Source organism: Procambarus clarkii, chromosome 53 (genome assembly GCF_040958095.1).
Source record: "Procambarus clarkii isolate CNS0578487 chromosome 53, FALCON_Pclarkii_2.0, whole genome shotgun sequence".
Classification (NCBI taxonomy): Eukaryota; Metazoa; Arthropoda; class Malacostraca; order Decapoda; family Cambaridae; genus Procambarus; species Procambarus clarkii.
The window spans coordinates 28,453,571-28,477,388 of record NC_091202.1 but is presented as its reverse complement, the minus strand read 5'-3'; the positions used below and the strand labels follow the sequence as shown (position 1 = coordinate 28,477,388).

General features: G+C 41.5%; 1 protein-coding gene across 2 annotated transcripts; it reads right to left on the bottom strand.

Annotated features, from left to right (window-relative positions):
* Positions 1 to 1,551: 1,551 nt before the first annotated feature.
* LOC123767247 (venom allergen 5) lies at positions 1,552 to 8,676 on the bottom strand. 2 transcript variants are annotated; one of them, XM_045756818.2, is made up of 6 exons: positions 8,552 to 8,676; positions 4,549 to 4,826; positions 3,634 to 3,735; positions 3,034 to 3,150; positions 2,391 to 2,507; positions 1,552 to 1,993 (listed from the first exon to the last, which is right to left on the bottom strand). In XM_045756818.2, exons 1-6 carry the CDS (start codon positions 8,598 to 8,600, stop codon positions 1,784 to 1,786), a joined length of 873 nt encoding a protein of 290 aa, XP_045612774.2. In that variant the 5' UTR covers positions 8,601 to 8,676; the 3' UTR covers positions 1,552 to 1,783. The 2 variants fall into 2 exon arrangements, with proteins under 2 accessions (XP_045612774.2, XP_045612775.2); XM_045756819.2 differs by lacking the exon at positions 3,034 to 3,150.
* Positions 8,677 to 23,818: the final 15,142 nt, after the last annotated feature.

The window sequence follows — 23,818 nt, the reverse complement described above, 5'->3', positions numbered from 1 at the left end:
CATAGTGCTTCTATGGCTGTTTCGTCCGTATTCAGCTTTCTGCGGTCTCTATTTATTAATTAATTATATATATTTAAAAAGGTACATTCGGGTTTAAGATTGTATATAGCATTAATGATTTTACATTCTTACAAAGCCACTAACATGCAATGCGTTTCGGGCAGAAACGCTATGCGTTCTAGCTTTTCGGTTTTAGATATTCGGTTTTTGTCTAGTTGTTCTTCTCTATTCTCGGGTCGCTGGGTTCCCATTGTTGTCTATACGTGTGTCTGTCATGTGTTCAACGTGTTTTCTTGAGGTTCCCCTTGCCCGCGTTTTCTTTTACCATTTTCTCTTATCCCAGACAGCCTGCTGGCGATCTTCAGTTCCCGATGACTCTTCCATGTTGGGTTTCTCGATTCCTGTCCTTTACTTTTGATAATTTTCCCGTCCAATAATATTCAATGGTTCTTCTCTGTCCCTGTTGCGACCGATCTCTCTTAGACCTGCGCTCATGGCATTCTTTGGGTTGACATGCCGTGGACTCAACACTTGGTGCTCCATTCGGCCGGTTTTCTTCAGTTACCCATATATTATTATAGTTTTCTTTGGCATGGTTTTCTCTTCTGCCTTCTAGTTTCAGGGCTATCTTGTCCATCTTCATTTCTCATATTATAGTCTTCTCATATCTCAGTCTTTGGGTTGTCCTTATATACCAGCTCTTCATTTGTTCTCATCCTTATTCTGTTCTTAAGTCCATCATTAAATTTGCTCGCTATTGGTGGCTACACTTGCACTCTACCACTCACTCACTCTCCCAATCACTCACATTCCCAATCACTCACTTTCCTAATCACTTTCTTCCCCAATTACTCACTCGCACAATCGTTCTCGTTAGATATTCAACATTTTTTTTACCCTCAGATAACACACACAAATTGAGTGCCCAAATGAGCCATCGAGACGTTAGAAAGAATTTTTTCAGTGTCAAAGTAGTACACAAATGGAATGAATGCATTAAGCAGTGATGTGGTGGAGGCTGACTCCATACAAAGCTTCAAGTGTAGATATGATAGAGTCCAGTAGGCTCAGGAACTTGTACATTAGTTGATTGACAGTTGAGAGGCGGGACCATAGAGCTACAGTTCAACCCCCCACAAGCACAATTAGGTAGGCAAATGTACACACACACACACACACACACACACACACACACACACACACACACACACACACACACACACACACACACTCGTGTTAACTCAATAATTCTCAATCAAACATTCACACTCATTCTCATATTCCCCCTCTCTCATAATCACTCAATAACATATTCACTCACTCTCGATTTTAATTAATCTCACATACACACTAATACTCTCAAACGCTTGTAATGTCACTCTCTCTTACACACACACACACACACACACACACACACACACACACACACACACACACACACACACACACACACACACACACACTCACTGACTGAAGCTTAGACATTAAGTATTTGCCCAAATGTAATGTTTCGGAAATCGCAGTAGTGAGTGTTCATCAATAGAAATAGAATGAAGAATATGATTTTATTTCTCATTTTTCAATTATGTTTTACTCAACTTCAAATGAAGCAATTCATCATTCCACCAAATTAATTTAAATTATGCAAATTATTAAGTCCAGTTTAACGTTTTTTTTCAGAATAAATTTAACTGAAGTGTCTGGTGTAGAGTTAGTTGATATCTCTTACAAGCAGTCTCTGTGCTCGGTGAGTTGGTCTGAGCACACAGGTGGACTGTAGACATCAATTACACAGCCCAGTGTAATTCAGAGAAGGTGTACCAGGACACAGCGAAGCCGCTACACCCGCTTCATACACAGGGCTGCCGAGGAAGTTGCCTGCAGGCCCATAGTTACACACGTAGGTTTTACTTTGGGTGAAGGTGTAGCCCCAGCGGGTGTCGGTGTAGTACACAGCTCCACACCCAATCTCATACGTGGTACCCCATACCACCTGTGTGTGTGATATGTTAGAGCAATAAATCAGCAGACTACATAGGTAGAATGTATATATATTTTGTATATGAGACATTGTGGGGGGGGGGGGGTTCTGTCATGTTTTAAGCTGAGAGTTGGTTCGAATGGGAATGAAACTGATGTTCTCTTTGAAACTAAAAAGCTTGAATCTGTTATCCTAAACTAGCTCATATGAAGCATGATTCACGAAGCTGATATGTTTATTCAGCTTAATATTTATTGGCAACAAACTTCTTTTAATGATGTTTCAATATACAACTTTCTCTCTCTCTCTCTCTCTCTCTCTCTCTCTCTCTCTCTCTCTCTCTCTCTCTCTCTCTCTCTCTCTCTCTCTCTCTCTCTCTCTCGCCCTCTCCGCCCGTTCCCTCACTCACCTGTGTATAGTGTCCTATGGCTTTGCCAGATGGTACTCTGGAGCTGAATGCTGCAACATTGGTATTGGGCATATATTGCACTTCATTATACCAGGCCTGTACCGCTTTCTCCCACACCTGAGGGTATAACAGTACAGAGCATCAGGACCTACTGGCTGTCGTGAAGTCTCCATACCTACTGATGTTCGTCTTATTAATATACCGCTTGCAATGCAATTTCCTAAGCAATTTAATCTACCTTTTGTGGTGGTTTCTAGATGATATATTCACTGCTAGGTAGTTTCTGAGTCATAAGTTATTTACCTTTGTAGGCAATAGGTACTTCTAGGTGCTAGGATTCCTCCAAAAGGCGTTCATGTAATTTTTTTTGACAGTGAAAGGTTTTTGTCTTTATGTAATGCACTCTATGATTCAAAATACTATGTGTCCTCCCAGCTAAAAAAGCTTCGCTTTCGAATTGCGCTTTTAAATAATAAACACCCAAAGCAACTCTAAATATTCTTTCAATGCGATCTTCTAGATGGCGTGCTAATTCATCTAAGACTCATCCGTGCTATAGGACTAACTGTCGAGACTCAAGGAGTCTCAGGTACCTTGTCGAGTTCACGAGTTCAAATAATCATTCCGCAAAATTGTTACTTACTGATGCTGGATTCGTGCTCCACTGAAAGTATATGTTCTGACCGACGAAATAGCTTCTGGAACAGATTCTTCTTTGGTTGTAAGTATCGTGGCCCGTCGGGCACTGGCTAGCCCACGCCTGGCGAAGGAACGACAGGCGGAAAGGTGTTATAGGGATTTAGAGGTGAAATAACCCCACAGACACCTGAGCCACTGCTCACGTAATATCACATACATGAGCCGTCTCTAAGACCACATATTTGTGCATCAAACTCAACATTAATCCAATTACAGCAGCTGCATTAGATGCAAATTCCACAGCGACAACAATGATTAGAAAAGCAGTTGAAGAATGGGACACACTAATGAACATTCTGCATCTACATCAGCCACCAAGATAATGTAATTAAAACAAGACTTAAACCAGTGTGCTAAAACAGAAGCCAAAAAGAAACAGGGAAAAATGAAGAAACCCCACCTCCATTTAAGACTTTCACCCAAATACCACAGTAACAAAGTTATCGCGATTAACCGAACATAATTACGGGCTTACTATAGCCCGTGCTACATGGACATTTTGTTCTGAGTAGCTAAATCTAAAACAACAATAAGAACCACATACCTGTGCCACCTGGGCCAGCTCATCGTTCCACACCACCTCCCTAATGTTGGCGCCTGAAGGCTGAGGACCTGCATCACCAAGGACTTCCTCCCCTCTCGCGACCTGCAGTACAATAATGAATAACTCGGTGAATTGTTGCTCTTGGCTCTGGTCAGCAGAGGAGCCCATGAGGAACTGCATTCCCATGTCTGAGGTAGAAGTCTTCTGTCTGTCTCTCTGTCTCTCTCTCTGTCTATCCCCCCTCCTTTCTCTCTCTCTCTCTCTCTCTCTCTCTTTCTCTCTCCCCACCAACTGTGGAAGGCCCTTGGAAGGCCCTTCTTCTGCAGTTCTCATTATTACTACTATCCCCTACACCTTACTTTCCTCCTCAGCTCTCTCTTGCCTATGTATTGCCTGTCTCTACCTCCTCATCACAATCGACTTGAGAATGGTCCAGGACGGACCGAAACGTCGTCGTCCCTTCAACTTCTAGTGTGTGGTCTGGTCAACGCCCTTGGAAGATATTAAAACCTAGTTGAGTGGTAAATGTCACTTCTCGCTGCGTCCCTACTGTGGGTAATGATGGAAAGTTGGCTGAGTTTGTGACTGATATAAAGTAGGTCAGATAATCGCCTCTCTTGGTCTTCAATCGCTTATATGTAGTCGTTGGCAGTGTACTGCAATGGGCTTCAACCCAGGCGATCTAGATTTCGCCATTATATATGATAATATATTGTGATTATTGATATATTTAGCAAATGGTGATTATCTTAAACAAGAAACTAAGACAATAAAGTAGGAGAGGAGGAAGATCCATAATTAGAAAAGAGCAGGAAGAGAAGGGAACTATCAGGGGGAAAGGGGCCAAGCCATAACGACTATAAAGAGCAGGAAGAGGATCGAAATACACTTTATAAACTTTAAGAGGAGGCCAACCTTAGCCCTGAAGTTATTGTGGGCCGTGAGAATCTGGACCTGCTCGTCGGCCGTGACCCCAGTCCTACTGACCAAGCACGCCAGGTTGGGCTGGAGAGTCATGGTGTGATCTTCAGCGAACTGCGAGTAATCACACGACCTTGCCTGTCGCCCACCACTCGTGAACGATGAGCCAGGGACTGGGTCGTCTTTGGCTGACGTGAGAGGCGCCAAGAACTGGGTGGCTGGAAGCACTTGTTCCAAAACTTCGCCATCATTTGCCGGGTTCGGTTCCACTCCTGAAAGAGATTAACGACAACGATGATATACTATGTATCTTCTATTCACCTTGGCTGTATGGGACGTGTACTCACTCACCTAGTTGTGATTGCAGGGGTTGAGCTTTAGCTATTTGGGCCCGCCTCAACGTGTGGATGACAATTCATACAAACTACATTTACAATGTCACATAACTACTTGTTTAAATAAATATAATTATTATGGCTGTATAATCATACTGATTTAGGACTCTACTGATAATTACAGTATTATTAAAAATAATATTTGTAATATTATTATTAATATTATTATTGCTATTACTGAATAGGAAGAAAAGACCCAATACATGTTTAAGCGTATTTTTAGCATATTTTTTAATGAAACCTTCGTCCTTTAGCAAGGTGGTTTTAAGCACTGTTCTGACCAACGATTCTGAATGTTCGCATGTCCGGTCGACCGCCTCATTTAGCGTCCAACATGAGATAATGTTATGATGATGATTGGCTGGAAATTCACCAAATCATGTCGGAACTTCTGATGAGTTGTCAAATGTCCTGTTGTTGTGGGGGAAACTGTGGGTAAGTTATCCTTGTATAAGTTAGGTAAGGTATCCTTGTCTCCACTTTAAGCATCACAACGTCTGTGCTTATATGAATTAAACTAGTTAATTTAGCTTCATTAAAAAAAAATCGGTTTAATTGGATCCACTTTACTGAAAGATTTCTTGTTCTTTGCTCTCTCAATGCAATCTTTAATTACTTCTTCTACTAGGGGTATATTTTTCTGATATTTGAGCAGTTATATACAATTATACTGTTATTAAAATCCATCCTATGAATGAAATCAAAATAGTGATTAGCGATGGCGTTATTCCTATACAAATTTGTTACTGCTCATTTTTTGTTATCCTATTCATCATTTCCTTTTCAATAACCCCCGATCAGACTCTCCAAACATGTGATCAATTGCAGTAGTTGCAAGTAATAACATAAATCCCATTACTTACATTGTTCTTATTAGTACCATTGTCAACGTTACCATTGATAACTCTAATCTTCCTCCCCCCCCTTACCATTTCCATGATTACCTTCACTAACACCACTTCTGCTGTTATCATTGTTATTACCAACAATAACGTTATTAACAATGCCGTCATTCTTATCATCATTATCACAATGCTTCTCGTTATCATTATTGACATTATGGAGTTTGTTATGGTGTAGTTTTCTCCTAATCGTGTTTTGATATTCAAAAACAAACTTGTAAACTTGTAATTACCTGTTATGCTAGTAAAGCTTTGTAAGTAATTACTTTAAAGTAATTACTTGCATAATAAAGTAATTAATTCAAGTCGAGAACGGTCCAGGACGGACCGAAACGTCGTCGTCCCTTCACCATCTAGTGTGTGGTCTGGTCAACATTCTTCAGTCACGTTATTGTGTCTCATCGCCTGCACAAGGTTAGTATATATATTGCTCAAGATGCCGAAAGTGAAAGCAAAATGGCATATAATTAGATTAATAATGTCCGATACACTAAGGAGGGTTTCTAATGCAATCTTATTTATCAGGATTCTTTAGGAGGCATCATTTATGTTCATCTTGGAAATTTTGGACATTTGAGGAGACGTGTGGCTGTAGCTGGAACAAGACACTTGGTATACCGGCGTTTCCTAATCAGTAAGACACTCGCCTGGCGTTCCGCGAGCGCTTTGTCATGGGTTCGTATCCTGGCCGGGGAGGATTTACTGGGCGCAAATCCTTAACTGTAGCCTCTACTTAACGCAACAGTAAAATGTGTACTTGGTTGTAACAACGATTCTTCGCGGCGGGGAACGTGTTCCAGGGACCTGCCCGAAAAGCTACGCTTACTAGTGGCTGTACAAGAATGTAACAACTCTTGTATATATCTAAAAAAAAAAGTAAATAACAATGAATCAACCTGATATTGGTAATTCGCAATCAAGCTAAGCAAGTCTCCCATCAACATTTATACACATTTTTACCCGTAGAATGCTATAGGAAGTGATCGTATTACAGAGTACTTGGTTTATGACCGAGTCTTGCTGTCCGTTTTCTATTGTTTACATTTGTAAACATTGTATTTTGTAGACAATTTGTATTTTTGTTGGATAGAAACTGGCAGTGTGAGGACATTTTAAGCGGGTACTTATTGAAATGACGTTTGCGTCATTTCAATAAAATCTATTGCTATGTAAAATATTTTATTGCTATAAAATATTCAATAAAATATTGCTATGTATGTACTTCTACAATCCGACGTACCTTCTTCAATATAAAGAAATAATATATAAAGATATACCTAGGTGCCCATAAATCCATTAATACAAATCTAATAGTATAATAGCAATAGTCGTATACACCCAAAAGCTATTGAAGAGTATGTTGAATAAATAGTAGTAAATATCCTAGGTGTTAAATAAAAAATAATACAAACCCCAACTCAATTTTGTTTAATTATTAATTTTAAAATATTATCAAACCACCTTTTTATCCACTCCAAAAAAGTTTATATCCGTTGCGAATAAATTTGCAGATGCTGTTTTTCGTAAACTAATGAAATGGGCTACGAAACCCTACATAAACAGCTGTTAGAAGTGAGTAGCAAACAGCAGTCAGCTGTGTTTACCATGGAGGCAAACACAGCTGACTACTCAATGGGAGGACGTATACAAATCTACAGCAGTGACGTCACGAATGTCAACACAGAGGACTACACCTTGAGTGTGTATATGAATATATGTCAACAACGATGGCGTGGCAGAGCTGCTAGACACGTGTTCATATGGTGGAGTAAAGGAAGGTCAGCCTCACTGAAATATGTAGACCAACACCTGCAGTGTAAATGTAAATTATTTATAGACCAATATTGACTAATTATGGACAGGTGGTGAATACCTTTTCAAACCAGGTTTCTTATAATGCTGTTGCCATAAATTTATGTGTAATATATTGCCAAAAATCCACGTTCATGATCTAAATATATAGAGACTGATATGCTCAGACTCATTTTTTACTTACTCACATTTTTACGGGCTCACTATTGCCCGTGCTACTTGGAAATTTTGTTCCGAACAGCTAAACTTAACAGCATTACATACACTCATATACTTACACTCAATAACTGACTCACATACACTCACTGACCCACACTTACTCACAGACACACTCACTCATTCACAGAAGTATAATACAAAAGAGGAGTAGAAGAAGGAAGAAGAAGTGGAGAAAAACAAGTAAAAGACAGATATTGAGGTACAGAATAAACATGGTCAATAGGAACATGTGAAGAGCGATAAAGAGGAGGATTAAGGAGAACAGGATAACGAGAACGCTTAAGAAGGACAGGATGAAAGAGGAACAGAATGATGCAGGCGATGAGTCACAATAACGTGGCTAAAATATGTTGACCAGACCACACACTAGAAGGTAAAGGGACGACGACGTTTCGGTGCGTCCTGGACGCTTCTCAAGTCGATTGTGAATGGTCCAGGACGGACCGAAACGTCGTCGTCCCTTCACCCTCTAGTGTGTGGTCTGGTCAACTTACTTTAACCCCGTTATTGTTACTCATCGTCCGCACAGGGTGAAAGACAATGTACCGGAACATGATAAGCTGAATCACCAGCAGGAGAAGTAGAAACAAGCGCAGAAAACGGAAAGCTATGCCTCCTCGGAGGAGGAACTATGATAAGTTCCTCGGAGGAGGAAACAGGTCAACTTACCCTTGAGAAGGAAGACGAAGAGCAGACGAGCGAAGGTGCCGTGAGCCATGTTGTCACGACGAGCGAAGGGCAGGAAGTGGGTCTCCAGCACTCAGCCACTTATAACCCCTCTCACACCCGCCCAATCGCTTCCCCCCCTATCGCTTCCCATCCCCCCCATCCTCCACCCCAATCACCACAACCACCCCCACACCACCTGGGATAACTCGAAGTAACTGGGTAAACATTGGATAGGAATGGGAGTACCTGAAGGGCAGTAAACAGAGTGCCACAGAGTTCACAGAGTGCGACAGAAGGGAAGTAAACAGAGTACCATAGAATTCAGGGGCTGGGGATGAGTGTATTTTCTCTGAGATATATACAAGAGTTGTTACATTCTTGTACAGCCACTAGTACGCGTAGCGTTTCGGGCAGGTCCCTGGAATACGATCCCCTGCCGCGAAGAATCGTTGTTACAACCAAGTACACATTTTACTGTTGAGTTAAACAGAGGTTACAGTTAAGGATTTGCGCCCAGTAAATCCTCCCCGGCCAGGATACGAACCCATGACATAGCGCTCGCGGAACGCCAGGCGAGTGTCTTACCACTACACCACGGAGACTGTGTATAGTTCAAGTGGGGTTCCCAACGCTTAGTCCTGGTCCCACTGCTGTTCCGAACTTACGTAAATGTTTTACAGACAGGCCATGTTTACTTGTAAAAATGTCCAGTATTTACAAGCATTGCAAATCAAATAATAAATTAAAAAATCGAAGACTGAAGAGTCTTTTTTTAGATAGAGTTTGAATCTTTAGTGAAATGTTTCATGCCACATGATAACGGTGAGGTGATAAGTGTCATATGACACTGGTGATATCGTCAGTATCACATGACACTGGTGATATCGACAGTATCATTCGACACTGGTAAGGTGATAATTGTCAGATGACACTGGTTAAATGCTCAGTGCAACATGACACTAGTAAAGGGTTCAGTGTCATTACACTCGTGAGGTGCTTAGTGCCACATGCCACCTGGTGAAGCTGTGTCACACATCATGAAATATAATGATTTGTATATCATGGAGCATATTTTCTATTAGCATATCATCTAATGTTACTTCACTGAAATACTGCTCCTTCTTTAGCAGTTATCTACAGGCATCCATGAACACACACACACAAAGTTAACAGACAATTTTTATTTCACAAAAAAATACACCGATGAAATTCTCCAATAAATGTCAAGAATCAGCTTAGTATTCTGATCTTCACAACATTATTGCAAAAAAAACTCACTGTATCTCTCTCGTATCACATAGAACAGTTCATGTTAGTGCCAAAGAGAGTATTATATTGTTGCTGTAACTGCGTGTGAAGGAAGGTTGTCAGGGTATTAACGACGTCGTTCATGGAGGGGTCCAAGGTGAGTGCCTTGATGCCTGGTAGGTGTGCCAGGAAGGCGTTGTTCAGCACGTGGAACTTTTAGTTGTTCAGGAACAAGATGTACACCTGGTAGTGTGAGGAAGAGGAGAGGGGAGAAGGTTAAATACATCAGAAAGTTTTGAAGTATATTTTGGCTTTAATGAATTATTATCGTTGTATACATTTATACATTGACGTTACCTTAGAGCAAACAAACTCTCTCTATTACAAATATAAATATATATATATATATATATATATATATATATATATATATATATATATATATATATATATATATATATATATATATATATATATATATAATATAGTGCCACATGCCACCTGGGATAACTGGGATATATATATATATATATATATATATATATATATATATATATATATATATATATATATATATATATATTTATATATATATATATATATAATATATATATATAATCAGTTTTACCAGAAGCCACAGTCATTAAACCCACCGACAGCACACTACTTGGAGCACCTCTGGTCCACAATGCCATTGCTGCAGTCATTGACGAAAAGTTTAGCGACCTAAAGAGGATGGAAGCGAGAATAGAGGACTTGGACTCCCACGATGCCCTCTACCTTCTCACAAAGTGCCTTACCTTGCCCAGGCTAACATACTTCTTAAGGTGTGCACCAACTTTTGGCAACCCACTTCTAAATCAATATGATGAGCTCCTCAGGTCAGTATTCAGGAAGGCGCTCAACCTAGATTTAGATGACAGTCAGTGGGACCAAGCAACATTACCAGTGAAATTTGGAGGGATAGGCATACGAAAGGCAACTGAGGTAGCACTTCCAGCATTCTTATCCTCATGTACAGCAGCCAACGAATTGGTAGGGCAGATCCTACCAGAGCGTATGAGAGAGACAGCGGGCACTCATGATCAAACGTTCATCGAAGCAGCCAGACAATGGGACACCATTGCACACCCTCAACCCCGACCACAAGTCCCAAAAGACCACAAGCAGGCCCACTGGGATAGCCCCATAATGGAAAAGACTGTCACAGCAATGATTGACAACGCTGATGCTGAAAACAAAGCCCGCCTCCGAGCGGTAACAGCACCCCACGCCGGGGATTTTTTATTTGCTGTGCCCAATGCAGCCCTGGGAACTCGCCTCAGTCATGACGCTCTCCGCATTGGAGTTGCCCTTCGCCTTGCCGCCCCCATCCTCACCGAACATATGTGCATCTGCGGAACTGTGATGGCAGACCAATATGGTCGTCATGGTCTGGTATGTCGTAAATCACAAGGTAAGATTACAAGACATGAAGAAGTCAACGACATCATCAAGAGGAGCCTCGCCACAGCCCGCTGCCCGGCACAAAGAGAACCACACTTATCCAGACCTAACGACCCTCAGAAGCGCCCAGATGGGGTCACCTTGCTACCTTGGAAGGATGGTAAGCAAGTGGTGTGGGACTACACGTGCGCTGCCACACTGGCCAGTACCTACTTCCACTACAGCACACGTGAAAGCGGTGGTGCTGCTTCTTTCAGGGAATCGCAGAAAATTATTAAATACAGAGGTCTGGCACACTGCTACAGCTTTGTTCCGATCGGCTCGGAGACCCTCGGTTCGTGGGGAAAATGTGCATTGAAGTTCCTGAAGGAATTGGGGGTCAAATTGATCAGCGCTACAAAAGACCAGGGAGCAAAAAGTTTCTTGTTCCAGCGCCTCAGTGTTGCGATCCAGAGGGGAAATGCCTGTTGCGTCTTGGGCACTAGTCCAACTTCAGAGGAATTCGAAGAAGTGTTTGACTTGCAACAATGATCGAACCCGTCTGTGACATTCATCAATATTTCCCATTGTCGTGTTTTTCAATAGATCCATAACCTTTAAGCACCTTTTTGTAATATTTTTGTATCAACCCATGTATATCTTGTAACCATCAAATACATAATAAAGCACAAAAAAGAGGAAGGGGGTGGTAGGAGAAAAGCACACAGGAACTGTATTGGAGGGGACCTAAACATTCCCTCTAATGCGTTATGCGTGGTTTCCTCCGAGGCTATGGGTCCCCCTTCTTCCAGGCAGAGGTGGTACTCCCTTCCATTTTTATTTTATATTAATTATATATATATATATATATATATATATATATATATATATATATATATATATATATATATTACCTAATAGCCAGAACGTACTACTTTGGTCTACTATGCATGGCCTGATTTGCCTAATGAGCCGAGTTTTACTAAAGTTATGTATTTTTCTAAAAAAAACATCCTATTACCTCATAAAGCTTTCCATTACATTATATATGATCTAATTTTCTTTAATTTGAGTTAAAACTAACGTAGAAATATGACTAAACCTAACCAAACCTACAAAACCTAACTTATCTTAATATATATGGATAGTTTTCTTATATTACGAGTAGCTAAAGAAGCGGCCTACAAGAGTTTGTATGCAAGGTAATACTTCTGGGGTGAGTCAATAACTCACTAATAGTTTTCTACACGTGTTCAAGTGAGCGGAAACGTGACAGTCTTGTAAATGCCTTTTCTTCCGTAAACAAACTTTGGAAGTTTGGCCTAGATAAATGGCAGCTAATCATTTTGAATGATGTACTTGCACATTTCTCGAACACGATTGGCAGAGTTATCTCTGAATTCTGCATATTTTTCACATTCGATTGCATGCTGACGCAACGTATGTGAATAATTCTTCTAATAGAGTTTATATTTAGTTATAATCAGCAGGTGATGAAAACTCCCAGAGGAACTGATAGCCAAGCAGAAGCCTTGCAATATTGACAGCTAGAAGTCAACCTCCCTTAGTGGATCTATAAATGTACGGTTATTCCTACGTGATTGAATGACGATAGATGGATTAACTAGGTAGATTTTCACGTTCTCTCAAGTCTATTAGATTTTGGTGCAGTTTCCAGTAATATTACTGCCGTCAGGCTGTTCAGAGACAATCGGTGATGGTAATCGATTCCCACTTTAAGAGCACATATTTTGTCTAATGATTCAGTTCAGTCATGCATTCGGAGGTCAGTATGAGAAGGAATCCACAGGAGACCAACTTTTGACTACATCATTTATTATTTAATTATATTTTTGCCTACTTTTACCCACAAGTAGGTCAACAAATATGCCTTGAGGAGCCGAGTACAATCAACGATGACAAAGATTCACTTGCAGTTAACGCATCGACTCTGGATACATATATTGAGTTTAGAAGAGTATTATTTCACAAATTAAACAAAGTAGGACTGAGGACACCTTCCTGTGGAGTGCCCAGTTGAAAATCCCTCGTTACACTTCAATGCTCTTGGAACAGCACAGATGACTTCCTGTTAGACACATGGACTCTTATCCTACGTAGAAGCCATTCCCAAAAATTCGATGAGGCAAGTTCACTCAGAATGACGTGTGGGTGAGCCATGTCAACGACTGATTTAAGATCTAGGAAAGTGGAGTTGGACCTTTCAGTATGCAGGGTGAGGAAGGCGGTAATACAGTGAGTACACTCCTTCCATGTGAGAAGATATATATCTTGGCAGACAAGAAGTCTCTAATTCTACGAAGAAGATGATTAGGAACCATCGTCTCACGGCTCTTATAGAGAGAGAACTAGTACGAGAAGTTGGCGGAAGGCACTTAGCTATTTATGTTTAGAATTGGGGATAACGAGGCAGTTGATCCATGACTTTGGAAGCTCCCCAGTCACATAGTTCATTATATAATTGAAGTAAAGATTTCCTGACACTCTCAGAAGCATGAGCAGTATTCTGAAAGTTATTCCTTCCTCCCAGAGAGATGTTGCTTTGCTTCAATGGAAAGCAGAGTCTAGAAGGTCCTCAGAGATAAGAATGCCACAGCCATCTCCCCTCTGGTGAAGCGTGACGTCAACGAGTCTTGATTTATCACCATATCTATTATTTAGTTTATTGAGAGTGGCTAGAGGAAGACTTAAAGCAGGAAGCAGTGACACAAGCATCGACAAGCTCATCTGCTCTGTGCAAGGGATGAGCGTGTGAGGCAATCCACAGGAGCCGTGACGAGGGTTCGAACCTATGGACTGGGTTTTCCTGTGGGGTTTCTCATTCATACATCACGATAATGTGATTTCTCTGTGTATGAGGGTGTGAGATCTGTGCAGTGTTTTATGTCTTTATCTTTGTTTCCGTCCTTCCATGCTCGGCTTAGCGGGATTCGACTTTTTGTCGAATCCCGCTAAAATTGCCATTCTGTGAGTTCACTCTACTAGCTGATTATTTCTCCCCTCTAACCATTAGTATCATAACCCTTTTACTGCTTCCACTTAAGGACCCATACATATTGCAAAAAGGCCCCCTCTCAGAGGGACATAGCCCCCCCCAGTTTTTGAATAGGTGCCCTATACCATAAATAACAATGACCCAAGACACTAAAGACTTTTGATTTGCATCAGAGATATCGTACCTCTGAGCAGGTACTGAGGGTCAGTGAGGTCTTAACCCATTCAGAACTCCCAATACCTGTTTTAAACACCCCAACCAACATTAGGAGAGAGAGTCCCAAGGCACAATCTAACCCACGTCCTCACCTTTGCTCTCGGGATAGTATGACAAGCAGGGCAAACATCCATAGGGAAGGAAATACCGTTTGTTTCGTTCAGCAGAGAGAGCAGCTCACTTTTGGTCTCCGGAACCCTGATATTCTCCTTGATAAATATAAAACATATATGATAAATATAAGTTATATAAGACCACTTATATGATAAATATAAGTGTTCGTCTTCTCCGTCACACGGAGAAGACGAACACTTGAGGGTTTCTGGTATTCGACGCACCAGGCTTTTTCAGCATTCTGAGGAACTCTGAAACAGAGTTTCAGAGTTCCGGAGTAAAGGAACTCTGTTTAAAGGAACAGAGAAAAATGGCCAAGTTTTACATATGACTATAATATCTATACTCTATATTATATCTTATACATGTAATATGATATAAAGATATTGATATTTAATAAGATATATATATATATATATATATGAGAGATATATAAGATATATAAATATGATATATGAGAGAGAAAGAGAGAGACAGAGAGGGGAGGGAAGGAGAGAGTGAGATTGTTGATTGGAGTATGGTGCAAATTTCAAAGGAACACTTGGCAAATTGTTCACATATATGACTAAAGGACTACAACTGTGAGGGGAGTATAATGTAGCACCACAAATGACTGGCAGATAAGCGGAAATGACCTTCTGAATTAAATATAATGCTGCCAGGAATTTCGTAATTTCCATGACATTCATGATAGTGTTGCCTAGTAAAAACATTACAAAAATATAATGTTATTAATACAGTTAAAAATAGAGAGTGAATTTAATCCGAGTATCGAAGACTGAATTAAAGTTCGGTTCACCTGTTTTGATTTTGTTTGAAAGAAAATGTTAAGTTTTATGTATATGTAAATTCTAGTGATGTCGGATGGTGAAAATAGGAAGCTGCACTGAAGCGCTGTAATGATCTGTATTGTGAAATGAAAATTATAATGGAACAGAAAGGAAAGGATGTGCAACTTCCTTCTTATTCAACATCTTCCCTACTATTCGCTACATGTTCCCTCCATCCCTTCGTTACCTACCCTTCCGTTCACTGCCATCTCTATCCATAACTACCTTCTCTCTCTCTGCCTCTCTCTCTCTCTCTCTCTCTCTCTCTCTCTCTCTCTCTCTCTCTCTCTCTCTCTCTCTCTCTCTCTCTCTCTCTCTTTATCTCTCTCTCTCTCTCTCTCTCTCTCTCTCTCTCTCTCTCTCTCTCTCTCTCTCTCTCTCTCTCTCTCTCTCTCTCTCTCTCTCTCTCTCTCTTTATCTCTCTTTATCTCTCTCTCTCTCTCTCTCTCTCTCTCTCTCTCTCTCTCTCTCTCTCTCTCTCTCTCTCTCTCTCTCTCTCTCTCTCTCTCTTCCACCTTCTTTCCCTCTCCTTCACCACGTTTTCTCCCCTTCACAACCTTCACTACCCATCACTGCTTTTCCTCCTGTTCTCCAATTTCTCTTCATCACCCTAACTATCTTCGCTACACACTCTATCCATTAATAAACTACATAACACAAACTTACTTACTCATCGTGTAGAATTTAAAAAGCCGGATGAATATGAACGGAGTTTTGTATTTAGCGAGGTGGAAAATTTTGTATAATTTCCCATTTCATGCAAAAGTGAGACACCATTGTGATTGACGCTGATCTGCCCATGACAAGCCTGGCATATCTCCAGGTCACCCAGCCAAGATTGATAAGGCTGAACACAGACGTCATGCCACAAACCTCGAACGAGTAAACAAACATTTTTTTAATATATATATATATATATATATATATATATATATATATATATATATATATATATATATATATATATATATATATATATATATATATATATATATAAGTATATTTTGTTAGCAGTCTTTCTTGTAAACATATGTTGTTAAATATGACCGAAAAAGTAAGATTAATAATTCTAACACGAATTTTCTCAATATTTCTTATGTTTCTTTTTACTGTCGATGGTAATTGATTTTTAAATTACCATCGAATGTATAATATATATATTGATATATATATATATATATATATATATATATATATATATATATATATATATATATATATATATATATATATATATATATATATATATATATATTAGTATATTTTGGTAGCAGTCTTTCCTGTAGACATATATTATTAAATATGACCGAAAAAGTAAGATTAATAATTCTAACACGAATTTTCTCAATCTTTCGTACATTACGCTTCACTGTTGGAGGTAAATCAAAAATCACTTCTCCAAAATTCATTTTTATTTCTAGTCTGACGCGACACGGGCGCGTTTCGTAAAACTTATTACATTTTCAAAGACTTCACAAATACACAACTGATTAGAACTTACGTCTCTCTGGTATTATATCTACATTTGAGTGAGGTGGGAAGGGTGATGTGGCATTAACACAAGACAGAACAGGAGGGGATATTAATAGGGTATTAAAAGTATCAACACAAGACAGAACAGAAACAATGGGTATTGAATAGAAGTGTTTGTAGAAAGCCTATTGGTCCATATTTCTTGATGCTTCTATATTGGAGCGGAGTCTTGAGGTGGGTAGAATATAGTTATGCAATAATTGGCTGTTGATTGCTGGTGTTGACTTCTTGATGTGTAGTGCACTACACACTACACATCAAGAAGTCAACACCAGCAATCAACAGCCAATTATTGCACAACTATATTCTACCCACCTCAAGACTCCGCTCCAATATAGAAGCATCAAGAAATATGGACCAATAGGCTTTCTACAAACACTTCTATTCAATACCCATTGTTTCTGTTCTGTCTTGTGTTGATACTTTTAATACCCTATTAATATCCCCTCCTGTTCTGTCTTGTGTTAATGCCACATCACCCTTCCCACCTCACTCAAATGTAGATATAATATCAGAGAGACGTAAGTTCTAATCAGTTGTGTATTTGTGAAGTCTTTGAAAATGTAATAAGTTTTACGAAACGCGCCCGTGTCGCGTCAGACTAGAAATAAAAATGAATTTTGGAGAAGTGATTTTTGATTTACCTCCAACAGTGAAGCGTAATGTACGAAAGATTGAGAAAATTCGTGTTAGAATTATTAATCTTACTTTTTCGGTCATATTTAATAATATATATATATATATATATATGAATGAAAACTCACACCCCAGAAGTGACTCGAACCCATACTCCCAGAAGCAACGCAACTGGTAACTACAGGGCGCCTTAATCCGCTTGACCATCACGGCCGTCAAAAGGAAGTGATAGCCGAGGCTATTTGAGCCACTTCCCCGACGGCAACTCGGATGGTAATCTTGGGCATAGCATTTCACCAAATCACCTCATTCTTTGGGGCACACGTGAGGAACACAAATGCGAACAAGCCTGAATGGTCCCCAGGACTATATGCGAATGAAAACTCACACCCCAGAAGTGACTCGAACCCATACTCCCAGAAGCAACGCAACTGGTAACTACAGGGCGCCTTAATCCGCTTGACCATCACGGCCGTCAAAAGGAAGTGATAGCCGAGGCTATTTGAGCCACTTCCCCGACGGCAACTCGGATGGTAATCTTGGGCATAGCATTTCACCAAATCACCTCATTCTTTGGGGCACACGTGAGGAACACAAATGCGAAAAAGCCTGAATGGTCCCCAGGACTATATGCGAATGAAAACTCACACCCCAGAAGTGACTCGAACCCATACTCCCAGAAGCAACGCAACTGGTAACTACAGGGCGCCTTAATCCGCTTGACCATCACGGCCGTCAAAAGGAAGTGATAGCCGAGGCTATTTGAGCCACTTCCCCGACGGCAACTCGGATGGTAATCTTGGGCATAGCATTTCACCAAATCACCTCATTCTTTGGGGCACACGTGAGGAACACAAATGCGAACAAGCCTGAATGGTCCCCAGGACTATATGCGAATGAAAACTCACACCCCAGAAGTGACTCGAACCCATACTCCCAGAAGCAACGCAACTGGTAACTACAGGGCGCCTTAATCCGCTTGACCATCACGGCCGTCAAAAGGAAGTGATAGCCGAGGCTATTTGAGCCACTTCCCCGACGGCAACTCGGATGGTAATCTTGGGCATAGCATTTCACCAAATCACCTCATTCTTTGGGGCACACGTGAGGAACACAAATGCGAACAAGCCTGAATGGTCCCCAGGACTATATGCGAATGAAAACTCACACCCCAGAAGTGACTCGAACCCATACTCCCAGAAGCAACGCAACTGGTAACTACAGGGCGCCTTAATCCGCTTGACCATCACGGCCGTCAAAAGGAAGTGATAGCCGAGGCTATTTGAGCCACTTCCCCGACGGCAACTCGGATGGTAATCTTGGGCATAGCATTTCACCAAATCACCTCATTCTTTGGGGCACACGTGAGGAACACAAATGCGAACAAGCCTGAATGGTCCCCAGGACTATATGCGAATGAAAACTCACACCCCAGAAGTGACTCGAACCCATACTCCCAGAAGCAACGCAACTGGTAACTACAGGGCGCCTTAATCCGCTTGACCATCACGGCCGTCAAAAGGAAGTGATAGCCGAGGCTATTTGAGCCACTTCCCCGACGGCAACTCGGATGGTAATCTTGGGCATAGCATTTCACCAAATCACCTCATTCTTTGGGGCACACGTGAGGAACACAAATGCGAACAAGCCTGAATGGTCCCCAGGACTATATGCGAATGAAAACTCACACCCCAGAAGTGACTCGAACCCATACTCCCAGAAGCAACGCAACTGGTAACTACAGGGCGCCTTAATCCGCTTGACCATCACGGCCGTCAAAAGGAAGTGATAGCCGAGGCTATTTGAGCCACTTTTAGCGGATTAAGGCGCCCTGTAGTTACCAGTTGCGTTGCTTCTGGGAGTATGGGTTCGAGTCACTTCTGGGGTGTGAGTTTTCATTCGCATATAGTCCTGGGGACCATTCAGGCTTGTTCGCATTTGTTTTCCTCACGTGTGCCCCAAAGAATGAGGTGATTTGGTGAAATGCTATGCCCAAGATTACCATCCGAGTTGCCGTCGGGGAAGTGGCTCAAATAGCCTCGGCTATCACTTCCTTTTGACGGCCGTGATGGTCAAGCGGATTAAGGCGCCCTGTAGTTACCAGTTGCGTTGCTTCTGGGAGTATGGGTTCGAGTCACTTCTGGGGTGTGAGTTTTCATTCGCATATAGTCCTGGGGACCATTCAGGCTTGTTCGCATTTGTGTTCCTCACGTGTGCCCCAAAGAATGAGGTGATTTGGTGAAATGCTATGCCCAAGATTACCATCCGAGTTGCCGTCGGGGAAGTGGCTCAAATAGCCTCGGCTATCACTTCCTTTTGACGGCCGTGATGGTCAAGCGGATTAAGGCGCCCTGTAGTTACCAGTTGCGTTGCTTCTGGGAGTATGGGTTCGAGTCACTTCTGGGGTGTGAGTTTTCATTCGCATATAGTCCTGGGGACCATTCAGGCTTGTTCGCATTTGTGTTCCTCACGTGTGCCCCAAAGAATGAGGTGATTTGGTGAAATGCTATGCCCAAGATTACCATCCGAGTTGCCGTCGGGGAAGTGGCTCAAATAGCCTCGGCTATCACTTCCTTTTGACGGCCGTGATGGTCAAGCGGATTAAGGCGCCCTGTAGTTACCAGTTGCGTTGCTTCTGGGAGTATGGGTTCGAGTCACTTCTGGGGTGTGAGTTTTCATTCGCATATAGTCCTGGGGACCATTCAGGCTTGTTCGCATTTGTGTTCCTCACGTGTGCCCCAAAGAATGAGGTGATTTGGTGAAATGCTATGCCCAAGATTACCATCCGAGTTGCCGTCGGGGAAGTGGCTCAAATAGCCTCGGCTATCACTTCCTTTTGACGGCCGTGATGGTCAAGCGGATTAAGGCGCCCTGTAGTTACCAGTTGCGTTGCTTCTGGGAGTATGGGTTCGAGTCACTTCTGGGGTGTGAGTTTTCATTCGCATATAGTCCTGGGGACCATTCAGGCTTGTTCGCATTTGTGTTCCTCACGTGTGCCCCAAAGAATGAGGTGATTTGGTGAAATGCTATGCCCAAGATTACCATCCGAGTTGCCGTCGGGGAAGTGGCTCAAATAGCCTCGGCTATCACTTCCTTTTGACGGCCGTGATGGTCAAGCGGATTAAGGCGCCCTGTAGTTACCAGTTGCGTTGCTTCTGGGAGTATGGGTTCGAGTCACTTCTGGGGTGTGAGTTTTCATTCGCATATAGTCCTGGGGACCATTCAGGCTTGTTCGCATTTGTGTTCCTCACGTGTGCCCCAAAGAATGAGGTGATTTGGTGAAATGCTATGCCCAAGATTACCATCCGAGTTGCCGTCGGGGAAGTGGCTCAAATAGCCTCGGCTATCACTTCCTTTTGACGGCCGTGATGGTCAAGCGGATTAAGGCGCCCTGTAGTTACCAGTTGCGTTGCTTCTGGGAGTATGGGTTCGAGTCACTTCTGGGGTGTGAGTTTTCATTCGCATATAGTCCTGGGGACCATTCAGGCTTGTTCGCATATATATATATATATATATATATATATATATATATATATATATATATATATATATATATTACGTTTACGACTTATATTACCGTATATTCACATACCTCAAGTATATAGATGCAAGAACAACTATAAGCCTCTGCTATGAATTCTACGAAAGATTACTAATTCAGCAGTAAGGTCAGCAAGTAATATGTGTCTATATAGTTTGACCGCAACAAACACTTACACCACATATTTACACTGGTGTGTGTGTGTTCATAACACCATCATCATCATTAGCTAGGTCACCATCAGCAACATCACAGGATCAATATTAACCGAGCATGAAGATCATTTGCTCCCTGATGTGATGGCAATGGACCTAATTTTACGCTACAATTATAAAGTTCCTCGCGAAATTACGGCAAGATTTTTCCCTGAAGGAGATACGAAAATTGGCTCGAATTTTATATTTTACGGGATGAATGTGGGCTAAGATGGTTGATGCCGAGGACGGTAATTTTCTAATAATTTTTTCTTTAGCTGGGCGTAAGAATGTAAGGACAACAAGGATCTTGATCAAAATTAATAATTATAAAGATCGTCAGTTTTCTCGAGAATAATTCCTTGGACGAGTCCCTAAAGTCGCCTCAAAACTTCCTTTAACCGCAAACTAAGACAGCTCTCTAGTCTTTGCCCTCCTTACTTTGATCTCATTAAACGTTTCCGTGTCATCTGCCCTTCTCTTCCTTATTTCTATGGTCTTCCTAAGACTCATAAACCTAGTGTTGCTCTTCGTCCTATCATTTCTTCACGGGGCTCTGTCAGCTATCCTCTTGCCTCCTGGCTCGCTAAAACCCTGACACCTTACCTTGGCACTTTTTCCCTTGCCCAGAGTCGTCCTTCTCAGGCCTTCATAGAAAGACCCTTTTGTAAGATGCTTAGTCTTGATGTCGACTCTCTGTTCACTAATGTTCCGTTCGATGACGTTCTCTCTTTCCTTAGACAGAAGGCGTCAGAGGGCCTCCTTCCTCTCCCGCTTCCCACTGACGTTTTCCTTGACCTCATTAGACTCTGTGTTGACTCTAACTCTTTCTCTATCAACGGTAATTATTACACTCAAACTTTCGGTGTCGCTATGGGTTCCCCTCTCTCCCCTGTTCCTGCTAATTTCTACATGGAATACTTCGAAACTGTTCTACTTTCTTCTAATGATACTCGTCCCTCTCTCTGGCTTCGCTCTGTTGATGACATTTTTGCTTTGTGGCCTCATGACCTTAGTCTTTTCCAGTCTTTCCTCGCCTCTCTTAACAATCTGGCTCCTTCTATCCATTTCAAAGTTGAGTGGGAATCTAATTCCCTCCTTCCTTTTCTTGACGTTCACGTTCACAGCTCTGTGTCCGGGTTCTCTTTCTCTGTCTACCGTAAACCCATGCATAGTGGCATGTACATTCACCTCTTTTCCTACCATCCTCCTCCTGTTAAGAAAAGTGTCCTCGTCTCTCTCTTCCTCCGCGCTCTACGCATCAGCGACCCTCAGTTTCTTGATTCTGAAATTGCCTGTATCTACAAATCATTCTCTCGCCTTGGTTACCCTATGCATGATATCAACCGTGCCTATTCTCAAGCTAAATGAAATTTCTTTCATGCTAAACCTGCTTCCAACACTAGTAGCACTGTACTCTGCCTTCCCTTCATATCCGAACTCAAAACTTTTACCAATACCTTTAGTCCTCTTGACATAAAACTCGCCTTTCGACAAACTAACACACTTTGTAGCAAGCGATGAGTCACAATAACGTGGCTGAAGTATGTTGACCAGACCACACACTAGAAATTGAAGGGACGACGACGTTTCGGTCCGTCCTGGACCATTCTCAAGTCGAAACGTCGTCGTCCCTTCAATTTCTAGTGTGTGGTCTGGTCAACTTTGTAGCAGTCTAGTTCACACTGCTCCTCCTGCTTCTAATGCTGCTGGTGTCTACCGAAACATAAGAACATAAGAACATAAGAACAAAGGTAACTGCAGAAGGCCTATTGGCCCATACGAGGCAGCTCCTGCTCGTCGTCGTCGTCCCTTCACTTTCTAGTGTGTGGTTTGGTCTACGAGTCAATCATAAAAAAAAAACATTAGTCCCGGTAGTACAGTCGGGTTCGTTCTCGACTCGCAATCGGGGATTCTGGGTTCGAATCCTGGAGGGGAGGACATAAATGGTTTGACGAATATCATATTACCTAATGCTTCTGTTCACCTAGCAGTATGAAGCTACCCAGGAGTTAGTCAGCTTGTTGTGGGGTTATATATATATATATATATATATATATATATATATATATATATATATATATATATATATATATATATATATATATATATATATAATATCGGAGCTGGTCGTTACTAAGTTAGTCTTCCATAAATATACTACATTTTCTCTGATTGCAGTACAAGAAAATGAATCTGTGGGGGGACTGAATTAGAATACATTGTTTTCTCTCAGCAAAAATTACGACATATTTTGTGTATATATTGCTGCGCCATACAGCAAACTACAAACAAATATGGATGATGTAGCACATTAAAGACTTAGTTTTACTATCCACGACAGTCCCCATGGCGCAGTGGTAAAACTCTCACCCGCCGCAACGCGAGCGCTTTGGTCTGGGTTCGTATCCTGGCCGGGGAGGATTGACCGGGTGCCAATCCTTAACTGTGACTTCTGTTCACCCAGCAGTAAATGGGTTTCCCTGGCTGTTAAACGATTTGGCGGGTCGTATT

Coding starts and splice junctions, on each gene's coding strand:
- LOC123767247 (XM_045756818.2), bottom strand. CDS start 8,600: ATGGCTCACGGCACCTTCGCTCGTCTGCTCTTCGTCTTCCTTCTCAAG. Junction 4,827..8,551: donor CTTCGTCTTCCTTCTCAAGG/GTAAGTTGACCT, acceptor AATCTCTTTCAG/GAGTGGAACCGAACCCGGCA. Junction 1,994..2,390: donor CCATAGGACACTATACACAG/GTGAGTGAGGGA, acceptor TCACACACACAG/GTGGTATGGGGTACCACGTA.